The sequence below is a fragment of the Gadus morhua genome, chromosome 8 (genome assembly GCF_902167405.1).
Source record: "Gadus morhua chromosome 8, gadMor3.0, whole genome shotgun sequence".
Classification (NCBI taxonomy): domain Eukaryota; kingdom Metazoa; phylum Chordata; class Actinopteri; order Gadiformes; family Gadidae; genus Gadus; species Gadus morhua.
This window is the reverse complement of record NC_044055.1, coordinates 16,735,568-16,752,478: the sequence shown is the minus strand read 5'-3', so window position 1 is coordinate 16,752,478 and position 16,911 is coordinate 16,735,568. Positions and strand designations below refer to the sequence as shown.

Here is a 16,911-nt window from a genome sequence, read left to right as displayed (position 1 = left end):
GTCCTCACCGCCTGCCCTCCTGTCTCACCGCTCCTCCTCTCTCCTCCTCCTCTCTCTTCGCCTCCTGCTCCTCTCTCCTCCTCTCTCTCCTCCTCCTCTCTCCTCCTCCTCTCTCTTCGCCTCCTGCTCCTCTCTCCTCCTCCTCTCTCCTCCTCTCTCTCCTCCTCCTCTCTCCTCCTCTCTCTCCTCCTCCTCTCTCCTCCTCTCTCTCTCCGCCTCCTCCTCCTCTCTCCTCCTCCTCTCTCTTCGCCTCCTGCTCCTCTCTCCTCCTCTCTCCTCCTCTCTCTCCTCCTCCTCTCTCCTCCTCCTCTCTCTCCGCCTCCTGCTCCTCTCTCCTCCTCTCTCCTCCTCTCTCTCCTCCTCCTCTCTCCTCCTCTCTCTCTCCGCCTCCTGCTCCTCTCTCCTCCTCTCTCTCCTCCTCTCTCTCCTCCTCCTCTCTCCTCCTCTCTCTCTCCGCCTCCTGCTCCTCTCTCCTCCTCTCTCCTCCTGCTCCTCTCTCCTCCTCTCTCCTCCTCTCTCTCTCCGCCTCCTCCTCCTCTCTCCTCCTCCTCTCTCTTCGCCTCCTGCTCCTCTCTCCTCCTCTCTCCTCCTCTCTCCTCCTCTCTCTCCTCCTCCTCTCTCCTCCTCTCTCTCTCCGCCTCCTGCTCCTCTCTCCTCCTCTCTCCTCCTCTCTCTCTCCTCTCTCCTCCTCTCTCCTGCTCCTCTCTCCTCCTCCTCTCTCCTCCTTTCTCTCTCCTCCTCTCTCTCTCCTCCTCTCTCCTCCTCTCTCTCTCCTCCTCTCTCCTCCTCTCTCCTCCTCCTCTCTCCTCCTCTCTCCTCTCTCCTCCTCCTCTCTCCTCCTCCTCTCTCCTCTCTCCTCCTCCTCTCTCCTCCTCTCTCCTCCTCTCTCTCTCCGCCTCCTGCTCCTCTCTCCACTCCTCTCATCCTCTATTGTCACATCTACTCTTTTCTCCCCTCCGGTGCTCCTCTCTTCTCTCTCCCTTCTCGTCTCCTCTTTCTTCTCCTGCTTCCTCTCTTCTCTCTCCCCTCCTCTCCCTTCCTTCTCTTCTTTCTCCCCTCTTCTCCATGTCTTTCGCTCCTCTATTTTCCCCTTCTCTCTTATCATATCCTGGACCACTATCTTCTCTTCCCTCTCTTCTTCTTCATTATTCCCTCTGCACCTCCATTGCTCATTCCTTTCCAAGACTCTCTCTGACTGTTTTCTTCCATTGCTCTTGTTTTACTGGTCTCTGCCCCTCTCTCCTCTTCTCCTCCCCTGCTCCTCCGTCTCTCCTCTCCCCTACACCCTTCTATGCCTGAACTCTGCTCTCCTCCCGGCCCTCCTCACCTTGTCTCCTCGGCTCTCCTCTCCCTCTTCTCTCCTCTCCCAACGTATCTGCTCCTCTCCCTGTCCTTAAACGTCCATATCATCATGCTGCTATTGTTTTAGAGAGAGACCAAGAGAGAGTATGAGAGAGAAAGAAAGAAGAGAGAGTGAGAGAGACTAATCCCATCCCTCCATCCATCTCCTCCACTGGTCCGACTGGGTCGAATGGCACAATATAACATTACAACACGCCACCAGTACATCACTACAGCGCAGTGCTTACTGCTGTGCTGAAGGGTGTGGTCAGAAGACGTGTTCCAGGTCCCGGCCTCTGGGTTCATCTAGTCCTATTAAAAACTCCTAATTTACCAGCACTTGCTAGATGGATAGATCTATCTACCAGTTGGTGCAGTCTACTGGGAAGTCTGATCCATGCATCATACATCTAGGTGGACACTCCCACCTATGATGGGTCCATTTGGAAATGGCTGATATTGGCTGTTTTAATCACGCCTGGGGGTAAAATAGAGGCCCATTTAAGTTTAACACAGAAACAATATATAGAAATATATTTGTGATGAAGGTGAAGCCGATAGATTATGAAAACGTAATATCTTTCAACATGATTAGCCGATAGCCGAACATTAGCCTATGAAAAGCAGAACATTTCCACCCACTACAACATGATTTGCTGTTGTGTTATTGGATATGAGTTGTTTACGTTGTTTTGATTTTATTTTTATATTTAGTGGGAGAGGGACACGGACAGAGAGAGAGAGAGAGATAGAGAAATACATAAAGTGAGAGAAAGGGAGGGTAGAGAGATGTAGAGGGAGGAGAGAGAGAGATACATATATTGAGAGAGAGGGAGGGTAGAGAGACACACAGACAGAGAGAGAGAGATACATAAAGTGAGAGAGGGAGGGTAGAGACACAGAGAGAGAGCTTCTCGGTGCGATGGGCCGTTCCCATCTCGGGGTCTCCAGTTAAGCCCCTGCTTCCGTTCTTCCCGGTCCTCCATCCTCTGTTCTCCATGACGACCGTAAGTCCCGCAGCCGCATCCTACAGCCAGGACATCCTGAGGATGAGGATGTTGATGAAGACGATAGTGATGGGATACAGTAGGAGATGTTTTGTAACTGTGTGTGTGTGTGTGTGTGTGTGTGTGTGTGTGTGTGTGTGTGTGTGTGTGTGTGTGTGTGTGTGTGTGTGTGTGTGTGTGTGTGTGTGTGTGTGTGTGTGTGTGTGTGTGTGTAGGCTAACCCTCCCCCCGTCGTGGTGAACACGGACAGCCTGGACACGCCTTCATACGTGAGTACATACATATACACACCTCCGACACAGATACATATCTCATTCAAACACACACGCGCACGCACGCGCACAAACACACACACCCCTAGATATTAATCATCTCTTTATGTGTGTGTGCATTCGCCATATCAGTGCGAGCGTGTGTGTGTGCAGACCCTTCCTCTGTAAATCAGTGTGTGGACAGCCCCCAGTCCCCTGGAGAAGACAGATGCACCCCCCTCTCCTCCCTGGCTGATTATATTTCCCAGGGGTCTTGGGGAGGGGTGGGGGGGCCGCCATTAATCTGGTCACTCTCAGTGTGGGGACGACACACTCTCTGCTGCAGTCTGGACACACACACAAAAAGACACAGACACACACACACACACGGTCACATAGAAAACACACACACACACGCACACGCACGCGCGCGCGCGAACATACAACACAAATACATTAGCATATATACAACACAAAAATACAAACACACACGCAGGGCAGACCTCCAAGCCACCAGCTGTTGGCCTGGTCGTGCCCCCGGTCCCTAGGAACATGAAGCCCAGCTGGTCCCCAGTCCACTGGGCCCGGCGCCGCTACGGCACCAGGTCTCTGGAGCCCTCCCGGCGGGACATTCAGTTCTGACAGCATGTAGTCGGCCCTACTGGTTCATGCTCTGAAAGTCTGCTGGGGCCGGACCAGAGAGGATTACGTGTGTGTGTGTGTGTGTGTGTGTGTGTGTGTGTGTGTGTGTCATGTATTTTGGTGTTCATGCTGGACAGGTTTGGACAGGGTTTGTTGTCTTGTCTTCCAGGTGAACGGAACAGAAGCGGATTATGAATACGAGGAGATAACGTTGGAAAGAGTGAGTACTGCAAAAAACGACAAAAAGAATCACTGCTCTGTATGGCGTTGCATCTGAGGTCCTGAGCAACGGCAAACTCCTGGTCACACTCTACCGTAGCCAGTGTTACCTGACGCTCCTTTGCTGTGCTGCTACTGTAAGAACAAGGGTCTATGATAAACAGGACCCCCCCCCCCCAGGGTCATACCGGGGGTCAGTACCCTCAATGTTAACCAGCCGGTGCGAGCCGCCCACACTGCAGCACACAGGAGTACAGCTTGAAAGCTAAAGCGGGATTTATAGTCGCCGTCAGGGTGTGGGGACTGCGTGGAGGCACAGTGTGTGCACTCTGCCTTGGCAGCTTTGAAATGTCTGAGGTGTGCGCCGTACGCCAGGTCGCCATATGACCAGTACACGAGGGCAGTCTCGTCGTCGTCTTTGGTTCACGCCTGCTCGGGCAGTTCACGTCCCGTGGCTAGCCATTAGGTTTAAGTGGGACCGGACTGGGGTTACCCTGATCCCCATCTACCAACAATCTGACCAACCCAGATATTTGGACCAATCGTAGGCCATCCGAGGGCTATGTACGGGTGGTATAGAGTGGGGTTAAAGCCCAGAATACGGCTTTGGCTATCAGTTCCCGTTGAAAACACGCACCACAGAGGGAGAGCAATCACTGCAGGCGTGTTCAGAATAGACCTCTGCTCCTTTACTGCTATACTGCACCGTTGTGTTGGGTAACCTGGACCCCCGCTCCTGGAAGAACACCATCTCTCTCAACATGTTGTTAAAGAAGATTCAGGGCTTTGATCAGTAGTTTGAGCGCGGGGATGAGATGTGTGCAGGATGCATGATGATTTATTGAGCCCTTCAGCGCGCCGTGAGACTGCACTAGGACCTGCTGTTTTATCCTCCGCACTAAACCATGTTCTGCTGTCATGCGCAGCCATATGCACGCACACACACACGCACACGCACGGGGCTCAAACACGCACACTTAATATACACCAGAGCCATTTTTGTATTTGTTTTATAATCCGCCTGAGGTGTTTATTCTTCAGATTATGCTCGAAGTGAGGTTATGATTATTTTTATTCCATTTTGACCTAATTTGGTGTTGTTTTTTATCAAGACAGTGCATACAACAAAACAGCTCTGTCTGATGGCTAGGTGTGGGTGTGTGTGTGTGTGTGTGGGGGGGTTCTGGGGGACCGTGTGGTTTTGCAGAGTTCTATGTGGTTTTTCACGGTTCTGTGTGGTTCTGAGGGGCCGTGTGGTTTTACGTGTGTCTGAGGGACAGAGTGGTTCTGAAGGTTTCTCAGTGGTTCTGAGGGCCAGTCTAACCCTGTGGGACGGTGCTGTCTGCAGGGTAACTCTGGGCTGGGCTTCAGCATTGCTGGAGGGACGGATAATCCCCACATAGGGGAGGACCCCAGCATCTTCATCACCAAGGTGATCCCTGGAGGAGCGGCGGCCCAGGACGGGCGGCTCAGGTGAGCACTCAGTCACTCTCTCACTCTCTCACAACCCAACGCACACGCACACGTGCACGCACGCACATATTTGTGAAAGTGTCTTCGCTAAGCTGGTTTGTTCAAGCACCTGGTAGAAATCATTGGAATTAAAGTGGGTCACCATCTGTACAAATGATGGCCTGTTGAAATGAATGTTCTGCTGACAGTTAAGAGTAATGCCTGTTTTTTACTCTTTTTTAAAGTATTTCCTGCTATATACCCTGTTTTTCAATTTGGAGTGTTGTTGGTCATCAGGTGAGTGTGTTGCCGGGGCGTTGCTATGGAGCTGATATCTCTCTGGGTTATTAATGAGCAGTCAGTTCGCTACACCTGATCCAGGTACTGACAGACAGTGTGTTCCTGGTCAGCACAAGGCTGTTCACCTGGACAGGTGCTCCCGTAGACCCCCCACACATACACAGTCACACACACATACACACACACATACAAACCAACAAACACGCGTAAAACCACACAAAAACAACTATCAGCAACCTGAGATAAACCAGTGTGTGTGTGCTGTAAGTTAATGAAACCTAATGGATTTCCCCCTCATGCTAATGGAATACCTATTTTATGTGTGCGTCCTGGAATTAGCTTGGAACGATAGCATGTCAATAATCCAGAGTTGAATGCAATCCTAGCTGGAGGGCCAAGTGCCCAAGTACAAGTACCTTAGATTGAAGTGCAGGGCATGATGGGTAAGCGCCCCCTTCCGTCGTGTCTCAGTGCTAACGGGATCGTGTGTGTGTGTGTGTTGTCTCAGGGTCAACGATGTGATCCTGCGCGTGAACGACGTGAACGTGTGCGACGTGACGCACAGCCGCGCGGTGGAGGCGCTGAAGGAGGCCGGCTCGCTGGTCCCGCTCTACGTCCGCCGCAGGAAGCCCCAGTCGGACAAACTGATGGAGCTGAAGCTGGTGAAGGGCCCCAAAGGTACCCCCGCCGCCCTGCTTTACCTGGTTATGGACCGTGAAACCACCTAGTTTATTCCCTTACACTACCTTTATGTATATATATCCTATAGCCAAATTTATACCCTATTATATGCCCATAAACTACCTAGTTGTTACTGATAATCAACCCTTAAAATACTTAATATATACCCTTAATCTTCCTAGAATATACATCTATTATACATCCTCGATGTGTACGCAGCCGCATGCCTCGTGTCTCGGTGCTAACGGGATTGTGTGCGTGTTGTCTCAGGGTCTACGATGTGATCCTGCTTGTGAACGACATCCTTGGATGTAGTATACATCCTCGGATGTATACTAACACCCAGTGCATACACACTGGTTATGTACTGATTGTTAGTATACCTCTCCAGTATATGCCCTGAGATCACCCTATTATATGAAGTGGTTTAAGGAAATTTAGTCTCCAGTGCTCTTCTTATGCACTTGATGAAGTGAGCCGTGATGTCATCTTACAGCCGATTGGCCCGAGTTGGCACAGAGAGCAGAGTCTAGAAACTTCTAATCAGCGTACAGTGAGCGATCTCTGCCTCTGCCAAGACGCTAGAACAAAATCCCTCTGGGCCTTCTGAATATTCACCTAAGACATCCAGACGAAAGAACAAAGCCCCGGTTTCCAAGGAAACATGATAAAATATGCTTCGGAGCCTTTTTTCTCCGCACTTTATACTGATGTTAAATTGTTAATGATGTTATTAATAGCTTCTTCTCGAGGTTCAAACAGCTACTGTTTGTTTGGGTCCTGTGGAGATGGAGCCTATCGTGTCTGAGGTAATGTGTTCCACACCCCCCTCTTGGGACTTGGTTTCTCCCAGGTCTGGGGTTCAGTATAGCAGGGGGAGTGGGGAACCAGCACATCCCGGGGGACAACAGCATCTACGTCACCAAGATCATCGAGGGCGGGGCCGCGCATAAAGACGGCCGTCTGCAGATCGGAGACAAACTCCTAGCGGTGAGTCTCTTCTTCCTGTCTGGAAGGGAAGGGGGATGGTGTACTTCCTGTCTGTAAGGGGAAGGCTGAGCATGCATTTCCTGTCTGGAAAGGAAGGGAGATGGTGTACTTCCTGTCTATATTGGAATGTTGATGTGGTTCTTCCTGTCTGTAAGGGATGGTTGAGTATGTACTTCCTGTTAGTAAGGTCTTTAAGAAAATGGTGTATACTTCCTGTCTGTAGGGAAAGGAATGTACTTCCTCTTAACTGGTTATGCATCCATCTATAAAATGGAATATGCGAAATGTATAATGTGTACAGTATAATTCTGTATGTCCTCTTACACTAAGATTTTAAGAGACATGTATTGAATCCCTCCGCTCTCGTCCCCAGGTGAACGGCGCCTTCCTGGAGGAGGTGACCCACGAGCACGCGGTCACAGCCCTGAAGAACACCCCGGACGTGGTCTACCTGAAGGTGGCCAAGCCCCACAGCGTGTTCATGAACGAGACCTTCGCCCCGCCCGACATCACCAACTGTAAGTGGACCTCGTCTTCCTCAGGCCTGTGGAAACAGCCTTTAGAGCAGCCACTGTTTTTCCAGTAATGGAGACCTTGGTGGGTGGCCAGGCAGATAGTACAGACCAAATTAAAGAGATACCCGACACTTTGAGAAAAATACCAAAATGATATCTATATATCCAAAATGATTAGTAGCAACGTTAACATAAATGAAGGCAAGCATGTTGCTGTTAATTAGCGCTGGTATTGAAAGTCGTTTATATGGGTCATTCAGGAGGTCAGGAGATTTAGATCCCAACTCCGGTTGGCTGGTTTTCCAACGACCTCCCGGTAATCAGGGCGTCCACCGGGGACTGGACTTAGCGCTCCCTGCGGTGTTTCAACCCAATCACAGGGCTCAGAGGGAAGACAAGCAGACTGGTATTACAGTCTGAACCACGGGTTGGAGGGCCACGGGCCCGGGCAGGATACCGGACACCACTCCAAGAGCACTCAGGATCTCACCAATAACTATGGAGGCACTTTGATGTTGTTCTGTACAATGATTGACCTGCTCCCTCTGATCAATCTCTCTCTCCTCTCTTTCTATCTGCATGTCCCTCTCTCTTGCTCTCTGTGCCCCTTTCTGACGTTCTATCCCTTTTCCTCTCTCTCTCTCTTTCCTTCTGACTATCCTCATCGCTCTCTTTCTTCTTCTGTCTCTGGTCACCCTCCCTCTCCTCTCCTCCTTATGTCTGTTCTTTCTCTCTCCCTCTCCCTCTCCCTCTCTCTCTCTCTCTCTTCCCCCCCCCCCCCCAGCCTACTCCACACACATGGAGAACCATATCAGCCCCCCCGCCCTCCTGGGTCAGCCCCCGCCTCCAGCCCCCTCGGGACGCTACTCCCCCACACCCAAGAGCATGCTGGGAGACGATGATGTAACCAGGTGAGCCCAATGTCATCCGTCAGTCAGGGACTGCAGAGACAGAGATGGAGGGATGATTGGGTGAGGGATGATGGATGGATGAATGACGGATGGTTGATGGAGGGATGGTAGATGAAGAGATGATGGATGGATACAAGGATGATGGATGAATCATGGATGGGTGATGAAGGGGTAATAGATGGAATGATGGCTGGATGGATGGATGATAGATAGAAGGAGGTTAGATAGCTGTACCAGTGGACAAACGCCCTTACCTGACTGTCTCTCTCTCTATTTCTCTGTGCCGGTCTCTCTGCTGTCAGCCAGCACTTAGCACTGAGTGGTTAAAAGGGGATAAGTGTGTGTCTGTGTGCAGCCACAGCACACTCTAGTGTGTCAACCACGGCATTACACAAAAACACCACCTGCACATGGTCAGATAATACGACAGATTAATGAAAGGGGGATGGAGAAGAGACCAAATGATTGATTTGTGACATGCTAGTATCATGATGACGGGTATGCAGAGAGATCAAGGTGATTGAGTCTCTGGCCTATAGTCCAGATGACGGACAGCTGGGCGGTGTTGTCCTGACCAATAGGGAGCCCAGGAAGGTGGTCCTCCACCGGGGGGCGACGGGGCTGGGCTTCAACATCGTAGGGGGAGAGGACGGAGAGGGCATCTTCATCTCCTTCATCCTGGCTGGAGGGCCGGCCGACCTGAGCGGCGAACTGAGGAGAGGAGACCGCCTGGTGTCTGTAAGCACTGAGCACAGCGCAACACGATCTGATGGGCCCCACTGATACAGTCTGATAGACCCTAAGACACACTGATACAGTCTGATAGACCCTAAGACACACTGATACAGTCTGATAGACCCTAAGACACACTGATACAGTCTGATAGACCCTAAGACACACTGATACAGTCTGATAGACCCTAAGACACACTGATACAGTCTGATAGACCCTAAGACACACTGATACAGTCTGATAGACCCTAAGACACACTGATACAGTCTGATAGACCCTAAGACACACTGATACAGTCTGATAGACCCTAAGACACACTGATACAGTCTGATAGACCCTAAGACACACTGATACAGTCTGATAGACCCTAAGACACACTGATACAGTCTGATAGACCCTAAGACACACTGATACAGTCTGATAGACCCTAAGACACACTGATACAGTCTGATAGACCCTAAGTCACACTGATACAGTCTGATAGACCCTAAGTCACACTGATACAGTCTGATAGACACCAAGACACACTGATACAGTCTGATAGACCCTAAGACACACTGATACAGTCTGATAGACCCTAAGACACACTGATACAGTCTGATAGACACTAAGACACACTGATACAGTCTGATAGACACTGAGACACACTGATACAGTCTGATAGACCCTCACTGATACACCGTCTGATAGACCCTAAGACACACTGATACACACTGATACACAGTCTGATAGACCCTAATACACACTGATACACAGTCTGATAGACACTAATACACACTGATACACAGTCTGATAGACACTAAGACACACTGATACAGTCTGATAGACACTAATACACACTGATACACAGTCTGATAGACACTAATACACACTGATACACAATCTGATAGACACTAATACACACTAATACACAATCTGATAGACATTTATACACACTAATACACACTGATACACAATCTGATAGACACTTGTACACACTAATACACAATCTGATAGACACTAAGACACATTGATACACAATCTGATAGACACCAAGACACACTGATGCACAGTCTGATATACACTAATACACAATCTGATAGACACTAAGACACATTGATACACAGTCTGATAGACACTAAGACACACTAGGGCTGTATTATAATATAATAATCGTGATTAGGATTTTTCCCATGATCGAGCAGCCCTAGTACACAATCTATTAGGCCTTTATACATAATACACTAATAGACTAACAGACACTAATACACTAAAGTACACACTGTAACATACACTGTCTCCAGGTGAATGGGGTGGACCTGCGCAGCGCCACTCACGAGCAGGCGGCCGCCGCGCTGAAGAACGCCGGACAGACCGTCACCATTGTGGCCCATTACCGACCGGAGGGTAGGTCCCCCTACCTGGGCCCCTTACACACCGCCTACATCTCAGCACACATCCCGCCTATACACCTGTAGCCCCCGGCTTCTCAAACACATGTACACACCTGCTCCTCACACACCTGGTCACACCTGGTCCTCAAACACCTGGTCCTCATACACCTGGTCCTCACACACCTTGTCCTCAAACACCTGTACACACCTGGTCCTCATACACCTGTACACTCCTGGTCCTCATACACCTGGTCCTCATACACCTGGTCCTCATACACCTGGTCCCCATACACCGGATCCTCATACACCTGTACACACCTAGTCCTCATACACCTGGTCCCCATACACCTGGTCCTCATACACCTGGTCCCCATACACCGGATCCTCATGCACCTGTACACACCTAGTCCTCATACACCTGGTCCCCATACACCTGTACACACCTGGTCCTCATACACCTGGTCCCCATACACCTGTACACACCTGGTCCTCGTACACCTGTACACACCTGGTCCTCATTCACCCGTACACCTTGTCATCGTGTCTCCAGAGTACAGCCGCTTCGAGGCCAAGATCCATGACCTGCGGGAGCAGATGATGAGCAGCAGTATCAGCTCAGGGTCGGGCTCGCTCAGAACCAGCCAGAAGAGGACCCTCTACGTCAGGTACCAGCACCACCGCTGCTGTCTGAGGGCCAGAGCCTCCGTCCGGTGAACATTGTGTCTGTGTGTCTGGCTTTCTGTCTCCGTTTTTGTGTGTGCCTGTGTTTCTCTGTGCCTTTGTGTGTCTGTTTGTATGTTTGTGTGTGCGTGTGTGTTTGTGTCTGCCTGTGTGTTTGCCTGTGTGTGCTTGACATGGTGTGTGTTTGTCTCTCTGTGCAGGGCGCTGTTTGACTACGATAAGACCAAGGACTCGGGGCTGCCCAGCCAGGGGCTGAACTTTAAGTTCGGGGACATCCTCCACGTGGTCAACGCCTCGGACGATGAGTGGTGGCAAGCACGGCAGCTCACCCCCCAGGGGGAGGCGGAGGAGGTGGGGGTCATCCCCAGCAAGAGACGGTGAGAGAGACACACGAACACACACACACACACACACACACACACACACACACACACACACACACACACACACAGACACAGACACAGACACACACAGACACACACACACACACTGTAACTCACACACACACACACTGTAACTCACACACACACACACACACACTGTAACTCACACATACACACACTGTAACTCACACACGCACTGTAACTCACACATACACGCACTGTAACTCATACACACACTGTAACACACACACACAGTAACACACTGTAACACACACATACACGCACTGTAACTCATACACACACTGTAACACACACACACAGTAACACACTGTAACACACACACTAACTCACACACACACCCGCACTGTAACTCACACACACACTGTAACACACACACTGTAACACACACACACACACACTGTAACTCACACACACACAAACACACTGTAACTCACACACACACAAACACACTGTAACACACACACACACACTGTAACACACATACACACACACTGTAACACACACACTGTACCACGCACACAGTCTCACACTCTCTGTTGTGTGCCCAGGGTGGAGAAGAAGGAGAGAGCGCGACTCAAAACGGTGAAGTTCAACGCCAAGTCCAGAGACCGAGGGGTGAGTCCAGAACCTCCCGTCCAGAACCTTCTGGTGAGCTAGAACACAGTCCAGACTCTAGAACACAGTCAAGACTCTAGGACACACTCCAGACTCTAGGACACAGTCAAGACTCTAGGACACACTCCAGACTCTAGGACACAGTCCAGACTCTAGAACACAGTCCAGACTCTAGGACACAGTCCAGACTCTAGAACACATTCCAGACTCTAGGACACAGTCCAGACTCTAGACCACAGTCCAGACTCTAGAACACATTCCAGACTCTAGAACATAGTCCAGACTCTAGACCACAGTCCAGACTCTAGAACACAGTCCACACTCTAGAACACAGACAGACTCTAGAACACAGTCCAGACCCTAGAACACAGACAGACTCTAGAACAAAGTCCAGACTCTAGAACACCTGTATCACATTCTAGAACCGTGGGTAAGAACCGGTTTCCTGCCCTGTGTGTAGATGGTATTATGTTGCAGTTGTAAAAGTTGTAGATCTAGACAGCTGTAGAAAACAGTGCTCCGTATATGTATAGTTTTATAGTGTTTAAATGGTTAAATTATTATTATTCTATTGCTTTACAGTGACGGTATATATATATTTGTATTGATGTAATGCCAAAAATCAAGATAACGGAAAGATCCAACCATATTTGTAATTATACCAAACCAGTTTTCAATCTACCCTAATTAATTCTGAAGTGGACTGAACTGCCCCTGCCCTCCAGCAGGGGGCAGTGGTCCCAGCAGATCAACAGCATGGTGTGTGGATCGTCTTCTTACCCCTCACCCCCCCCTTCCTCTTCTGTACGTTTCTTCGTCATAACCCGTGTCCAGCAGCGTCTTCGCTCCCTGCGTGCGTTCAAACCGCCACCAGGTGGCGCACCTCGTCCTCTCGTAACCCTCGTCGCCAGACCACCGCCGTCGCCACTCTGCGCTGCGCCCCCCCCCTCTAACACGCCACTCCGAGGGGACACCAAAACTTGCATGAGTGACACCCCTCCCCCCTCGATAACGCTTGCCATTGACGTCTGACTGTCTGCTCCTGATCCCTGAACGACCCCTGTGCACCCCCACACCTCCCATGACCCTCCTCACTGACCCCCCCCCTTCCCTCTCTCTCTTGTTCCGACTCATCTCCCTATTATTATAACTTTTTATTTGAAACCAAGTTAAGTGTTAAGAATAGAAACCTCAGATATGATTCAGTGTGAAAAATCCTTGTCATTGTGGTTCAAACCGGGAGATAGCTGGAAGGCCATCACTCTGCCCCCACACTATCTATCCCCTCTTTTAGCCAAGTTAGGTTCCAGACAGATATTTTTTCAGAGTTGAGTTATTAATCATAGATCGGATGTGACAGGAAGTGTACTTAAAAAAACTTGCAGTGAAGACCTTCAACCCATAGCCTCCAACCTGTGTCTCCTGCCTAAAGAACCTTAATCCAGGTTCCTCCTACATCCCATCCAACCCAACCTCAACCCAGGTTCCTCCTACTCCCCATCCAACAGAACCTCAACCCAGGTTCCTCCTACTCCCCATCCAACAGAACCTCAACCCAGGTTCCTCCTACTCCCCATGCATCCTAACCTAAGTCCAGGTTCTCCCCTGGTCTCTGCATGCCACCTGCACGTCATTACCCATCCCTACCTCCTCCTGCTCCTGCTCCACCCTGAGGGAGGAGCACGTCCTAAACCTCCACCTCTCACCAGGGCTCCTCCTACCTGCCTCCCCCCCCCCTCACCCACCCGTACTCCCCTCACACCTCGCTGTAGGGCCCTCTTGCAGGCCTGCTCCATCTGCACAGCCATCTGAGCGCTCCTCGTAGGTCAGAGCGACTCAGTGTTTAGATGTTAGACCAGAGGGCTTGACCATTGCTGGACTCTACTGGTCCTCAGGGGACTGGAACCTGCCGAGATGAAGGCTAATTGAACTACAAGGACATTGCAACTGTAGCTTTTTTTAACAGAAGCCCCTTTGGAAGATTTTTTTATCAGATATCTCTCTGTGTGTGACTCTGCATTGGAGATTATGGTGATGATAGTTAATAAATGAAGACATGGTCAACCCTGTTCAAAAGGGAAAGGAGTGATCTAGTAGAGGTTGGATCTACTCTGGTAAACTACGTGTGACCTTCTGTCCTTCTACCTTGACTTCTCTCATGGGGGGTGGTGGTCCTTACTTCATTGTCTTCCATCTCCACCTCATGTTTGTCTCCCCCTTCCCTCCCCTCCCCCCCGCCCCTCCCTCACTGCCTCCCCCTCCCCCCCACCACCAGCAGTCACTCAATGACAAGCGTAAAAAGAACCTTTTTTCACGAAAGTTTCCGTTCTACAAGAGCAAGGACGCGAGCGAGCCGGAGACCAGCGACGGGGAACGTAAGTACAGCACGCCGCGTGGGGGGAGGGGTCGCTCGGTCCGATACCACGGCCGGGGTCAGCCACGGCAAGAGAGACGGGAGCCGCCGTCGCCACGGCAACGTCAAACCCCCCCCCTCAAATCACTCCTAAAAGTCCCTTTTAGTGACGGGAAGCCCGGAATTACAGTTGGCTCGGATGGTTCGACTCGCATTGATCCAAAATGGCCACCGCGTGGAGGCCAGTGTCTGCTGGTCTCTCTCTCTCTCTCTCTCTCTCTCGTTCTCTGTCTCGCTCTCTCTCTGTGGCTGACCTCCAGTAACACCAGTGTCTCTTTGGCTGTTTCCTCCCATGTCTCTTATTCCACAGGACACCTCGGATGACATGCTCAACAAGAACCACAGTAAGTGTTTAACTCCTCCCCCCTTACCCGGCCACGTCGGCTGTTGGTAGGCTCCGCCCCCTACTGAACGCTGATGTCCTCTGGTTCAAAGGACTGGTCATCAAACCTCCAAAACAAAACTAGAAGAAATTAAAAGAAGAAAAGTATACTTGCTCGGACTGGTATATGTAATAAAAATCATTAGCAAACCGAAAGGTTTGGAGCCCTGAGTTTGAGGACAAATATTTTGAAGCACTTCACTCCTGTTAGCTGAGCGCTGCTAGCTAACTAGTGCTGGATCAAAATGTGTGGAAATGGAAAAGAGGTTTTTGTTTGTTCTGCTGTGTAATCATCGCCACACCTGTTTGTGCTGCCGTAGAGGAAAGCTTTTTCCACTAGCTTTGCTTGCATTCAGCTAGCTGCAACTGACACAGGTAGCAGGCAACTACTGGCTAGATAAAATAAGATGTTCATTTAATCCCAGACAGGAAATGAGGGAGATGGTCTCAGTAGAAAATACAGGAATCTGAAAGGAATTAAAGATATATATAAAAAAAAAAAATGCTAAACGTACAAAAAATAAGTGGGAAATTTAACAAGATGCATAATATGATATATAATAAAATGCAGAAATGTAAATGAAAAACGTAAAACTAAACGTAGTTTAATAAGCTCAAGAAACAATGGCACCATGTGGGAAAATTTCCAAGACCAGCTGCTCAATGGAGGGAAGGTGGAAGAGGGGTTCTGGGTGATGTAGTTTGATGATTTAACTTTGGGGTCGTTTCACTCTTGGTTCAGTAGTAGCATGAAGCAGCGCTCAGCCAGTTCATTCCTGTTCCTTGTGTGTGTGTAGTTGTGTGTGTTTCTGTTTCATTATGTGGGTGTAGGTGTGGGTTTCTTTGTCATTATGTATTTGTCGGTGTGTGTTTCTGTGTCTGTGGGTATGTGTTTCTGTGTAGGTGTGTGTGTCGGTGTGTATAATGGGTTGGTGTTCAGGAGGTGAAGGATAGGTCACACATCCATACCGTTAATGCTGTTCTGCTGGCAGTAAGAGCTCCATGCTGGAACCAGGACGACCTGCCGTTAAAAATGATCGCAGTTGTACCCTTCAAATTAATGGTGACGGCCGGGTTGAACTCCTACTGCTGCCCAGGTGTCTTTGGGCCTGGCTGCAGGGTTGTGGGTCTGTCTCTGTAATGCGTTTCCATCTCCCTCACCTGGTGTCTCTGGGTGGTGGTGATGTCATCTTACACAGACTGTGTCTTTATTTCCTCCCTGCTTCACTAAAACCTCCACCCACCACAGTCTTCTGGCCGGCGACGGAACGCTGCAATGCATTGTGGGATGTTTTTGAATGGGGGATAACTTTCCTCCACCCCCTGACCGTGTTGTTTTCTTTGTTTTTGTTTTTGTTTGTTTGTTATGAATCCAGACCATGTGACGTCTAACGCCAGCGATAGTGAGAGTAGCTACCGTAAGTGTTCTCCAACCAAACCGTTGACTAACTCTACTGGCTGTTAACTACCAGGAACCACGGCAGCGTCTGCTGGCCCTTTAAAACTAACTAATGATCTGAGCCCTAAGGCTTCTAAGTGAATGAGTATGTCGGCGTCTGTGAATCAGCATCTACGTAGCAGCAGGTTAGATTGATGCTAATGCTAACCACTAACTGATGGCTCTCACCAGGATGGCAGACGGCTTTAAGGGCAATAACAGCATGACCTGTCCTTCACCTCGATCACACAAACTCGCTGTGTGCGTGTGTGTGTGTGTGTGTGTGTGTGTGTGTGTGTGTGTGTGTGTGTGTGTGTGTGTGTGTGTGTGTGTGTGTGTGTGTGTGTGTGTGTGTGTGTGTGTGTGTGTGTGTGTGTGTGTGTGTGGCAAAGAGAGAATGTGTGGCAGAGAGAATCAATAACTGCAATGAGTGGAGATTTCGCTGCTCAGGGCCGTGTGTGTGTTATGCTTTAACCTTAGTGTGTGCGGATTGCGGCTGTAACTTCAGTGTGTGTGTTGTGCTGTAACCTCAGTGTGTGTATGTGTGTGTATTGCTGTAACGTG

The 16,911-nt window shown here is 49.9% G+C and overlaps 1 protein-coding gene across 29 annotated transcripts in view; it reads left to right on the top strand.

Moving 5' to 3' along the window:
- dlg1b (discs large MAGUK scaffold protein 1b) overlaps positions 1-16,911 on the top strand; it is a 62,675-nt gene that overhangs the window by 42,209 nt on the left and 3,555 nt on the right. For 12 of the 29 annotated variants that reach the window (XM_030363163.1, XM_030363173.1, XM_030363168.1 and 9 more), the window contains 14 exons: positions 2,564-2,617; positions 3,411-3,461; positions 4,809-4,933; positions 5,721-5,890; positions 6,747-6,883; positions 7,257-7,401; positions 8,183-8,309; positions 8,849-9,047; positions 10,325-10,427; positions 10,965-11,079; positions 11,296-11,472; positions 12,048-12,147; positions 14,393-14,489; positions 16,286-16,327. In XM_030363163.1, coding sequence (XP_030219023.1) covers positions 2,564-2,617; positions 3,411-3,461; positions 4,809-4,933; positions 5,721-5,890; positions 6,747-6,883; positions 7,257-7,401; positions 8,183-8,309; positions 8,849-9,047; positions 10,325-10,427; positions 10,965-11,079; positions 11,296-11,472; positions 12,048-12,147; positions 14,393-14,489; positions 16,286-16,327 — 1,642 coding nt within the window. Of the gene's footprint in view, positions 1-2,136; positions 2,349-2,563; positions 2,618-3,410; positions 3,462-4,808; positions 4,934-5,720; positions 5,891-6,746; positions 6,884-7,256; positions 7,402-8,182; positions 8,310-8,848; positions 9,048-10,324; positions 10,428-10,964; positions 11,080-11,295; positions 11,473-12,047; positions 12,148-14,389; positions 14,490-14,837; positions 14,872-16,285; positions 16,328-16,911 lie in introns of those variants that run through there. The other 17 variants (XM_030363165.1, XM_030363186.1, XM_030363180.1 and 14 more) reach the window with 11 other exon arrangements.